The sequence below is a fragment of the Meleagris gallopavo genome, unplaced genomic scaffold (assembly GCF_000146605.3).
Source record: "Meleagris gallopavo isolate NT-WF06-2002-E0010 breed Aviagen turkey brand Nicholas breeding stock unplaced genomic scaffold, Turkey_5.1 ChrUn_random_7180001927471, whole genome shotgun sequence".
In the NCBI taxonomy this organism is placed as follows: Eukaryota; Metazoa; Chordata; class Aves; order Galliformes; family Phasianidae; genus Meleagris; species Meleagris gallopavo.
In genome coordinates, this window is record NW_011189703.1 from 1 (window position 1) to 3,051 (window position 3,051).

At 56.1% G+C, this 3,051-nt stretch overlaps 1 protein-coding gene and 2 pseudogenes across 1 annotated transcript; 2 read left to right on the forward strand and 1 right to left on the reverse strand.

Moving 5' to 3' along the window:
• The first annotated feature begins 245 nt into the window (after nucleotides 1-245).
• Nucleotides 246-706, forward strand: LOC104916664 (histone H4-like). The gene is given in 2 exon segments (XM_019611439.2): nucleotides 246-311; nucleotides 313-706. Coding segments are annotated over 2 exon segments (312 nt in total). The 5' UTR covers nucleotides 246-272; the 3' UTR covers nucleotides 586-706.
• Nucleotides 707-1,358: 652 nt separating this feature from the next.
• LOC104916665 lies at nucleotides 1,359-1,848 on the reverse strand (annotated as a pseudogene).
• Nucleotides 1,849-2,573: 725 nt separating this feature from the next.
• LOC104916666 lies at nucleotides 2,574-3,034 on the forward strand (annotated as a pseudogene).
• Nucleotides 3,035-3,051: the final 17 nt, after the last annotated feature.

The window sequence follows — 3,051 nt, forward strand, 5'->3', positions numbered from 1 at the left end:
ACGGAGAAAGGCAGGAAGGCAGCAGCGAAGCCGGACTGTAAAACTGTCTCTAACAACGCGCAGAGACGACCGGAAGCAATAACAGGGCCAGCCGGAGACGCGGCGCAGCACCCGCCCTCCTCCCAAAAACCGGGGGAAAGACCGGAGAAGGCCCCGCCCACCCAACCCCGCCCGCCCCGGCGCAGTCCTCAACCAGGTCGGACCGTCGGCAATATAGAGGCGCGCTGTCGGCTGTTCCCGCCACAGGTGCTGTAGAAGGTCGGTGCGTGATCATGTCTGGCAGAGGCAAGGGCGGGAAGGGGCTCGGCAAGGGGGGGCGCCAAGCGCCACCGCAAGGTGCTGCGCGACAATATCCAAGGCATCACCAAGCCGGCCATCCGCCGCCTGGCGCGGCGCGGCGGCGTCAAGCGCATCTCGGGGCTCATCTACGAGGAGACGCGCGGCGTGCTTAAGGTCTTCCTGGAGAACGTCATCCGTGACGCCGTCACCTACACCGAGCACGCCAAGAGGAAGACGGTCACGGCCATGGACGTGGTCTACGCGCTCAAGCGCCAGGGACGCACCCTCTACGGCTTCGGCGGCTAAAGTTACCTGACGTTAGACTTCGCTTTTAAAACACCCAAAGGCTCTTTTCAGAGCCACCCACGCTGTCAATAGAAGAGTCTTTATCACTGTTCATAATGCAGTAGCAATGCTCTCACTTGAATTCGCGTATAAGCCTTTCTAACCTTAGGTATGGATAACACCCGTTAAGTTTCTCAGTAATGGAATATTGGGGAAGAGCAGCAGAAACTAATAGTAAAGAATTTAACAGCCTTCCCCGAGGATGCAGGGAACAGCTACGAGAGAAGACCAGTACCCTGGTGAAAGGCGCTACTGGCATGAACAGCGTCTCAGCCAGGGCAGCCTCAGGCAGGAGGCTCATGAAATGGCGCCTTTTTTTTCCTCCATCCTTTTAGGTCCGTTTCGTGCTCGGGGAAAAATAAGAGGGAGAAGTGAGAGGAAACGACCGTCAATGCACGTAGCACCCCAGGGAAACGGGAGGGAGGGGCAGGTCCCTGAAGAATCGGTTTAGATTACTCCTCCCTCCCCCTACCGAGGATAAAACCTCTGCAGGCATTGCCTAACCCTGAACTCTCACCACCTTCCCTGTCTCGGATCCCTAAGATCGTGAACCTCGCTAACACTGCCTTTAGAAGGGTAGGGGACTCTGAATAGACGTAGCTTAGTACTTAAGACCTCCCCCAACTTCCGCTTCTCGATAATCGGCTCCGCCAAAAGCACCATAAGGAGCACTGGGTACAGAGCACGCATTCACCACCAGCACAGTGATACAGCTCTCCCCGGTGGTAATGTGGTGGCTCTTAAAAGAGCCTTTGGGTTTGGCAGTGAACGGACAGCAGCCTCAGGCGCGCTCCCCGCGGATGCGCCGGGCGAGCTGGATGTCCTTGGGCATGATGGTGACGCGCTTGGCGTGGATGGCGCACAGGTTGGTGTCCTCGAAGAGCCCCACCAGGTAGGCCTCGCTCGCCTCCTGCAGCGCCATGACGGCCGAGCTCTGGAAGCGCAGGTCGGTCTTGAAGTCCTGCGCGATCTCGCGCACCAGGCGCTGGAAGGGCAGCTTGCGGATCAGCAGCTCCGTGGACTTCTGGTAGCGGCGGATCTCGCGCAGCGCCACCGTGCCGGGCCGGTAGCGGTGCGGCTTCTTCACGCGCCCGTGGCCGGCGCGCTCTTGCGGGCCGCCTTGGTGGCCAGCTGCTTGCGGGGCGCCTTCCCGCCCGTCGACTTACGCGCCGTCTGCTTCGTGCGCGCCATCCACAATGCCTGCCTTACGACAAGAGAAACACGTCACGCCCGTACGACTCATATTTATAGTAGATGAAACCCCGCCCCATTCGCCTCTGATTGGTTAACAAAGCAATGAATTTCATTGGACAACTCTAAGCCTTCTGCAAGTACCAGACTGCAGAGAAGCTTCTAAGCTTTTTAGAATATTTTTTCGACTTTTTTTTAACACGATGTACTTTTCTGGTTTGCTGTGACGTCATAGCGTAGGCGACATTTGCTTCTAGAAACACAGACTTCTATGACAGCTTTAAGGTTGAAGTACTAAACATCTGACTTTTTAGGAAACCTTTCCCTAAATTGAACATAAATTAGAGAGCAAGACACTTGGTACTCTCGGCGTAGAAAACAAAGCAGAAAAAGGAACCTTTCAAATACAACAAGGCTTATGACTTTCTGCTTGATTGATGACTAAAAATAAAACAAAAAATCATTCTGTAGCCTTGTTTTCATTGCTTGCTAATATCCGGCTTCCCCTGCAGGTTAAATGAGGGGTATAAGAATGCTGTTTATTGCTGAAGGTGGCAACGACGAAAAACAGCTAAGATAAGAACAATTTTATGGATCTCTGGAAGCCGAAAAATGAAACGCTGTGTTTTAACTACTGAACAGCGGCACTAAGAACGGCAGGGGTTTAACGCGGGATTTTCAAATTGACCAATGATATTTGTCCATTCTTCAGCCAATGGCAATGCAGCGATAGGTATAAAAGCGAGTGTGGGAAACGCAGTAGCTCAGTAGTTCTTTCCGGTTTCTCTTCGCAATATTAAGGTGAAGTTGTAGCATGGCGCGCACGAAGCAGACGGCGCGTAAGTCGACGGGCGGGAAGGCGCCCCGCAAGCAGCTGGCCACCAAGGCGGCTCGCAAGAGCGCGCCGGCCACGGGCGGCGTGAAGAAGCCGCACCGCTACCGGCCCGGCACGGTGGCGCTGCGCGAGATCCGCCGCTACCAGAAGTCCACGGAGCTGCTGATCCGCAAGCTGCCCTTCCAGCGCCTGGTGCGCGAGATCGCGCAGGACTTCAAGACCGACCTGCGCTTCCAGAGCTCGGCCGTCATGGCGCTGCAGGAGGCGAGCGAGGCCTACCTGGTGGGGGCTCTTCGAGGACACCAACCTGTGCGCCATCCACGCCAAGCGCGTCACCATCCATGCCCCAAGGACATCCAGCTCGCCCGGCGCATCCGCGGGAGCGCGCCTGAGGCTGCTGT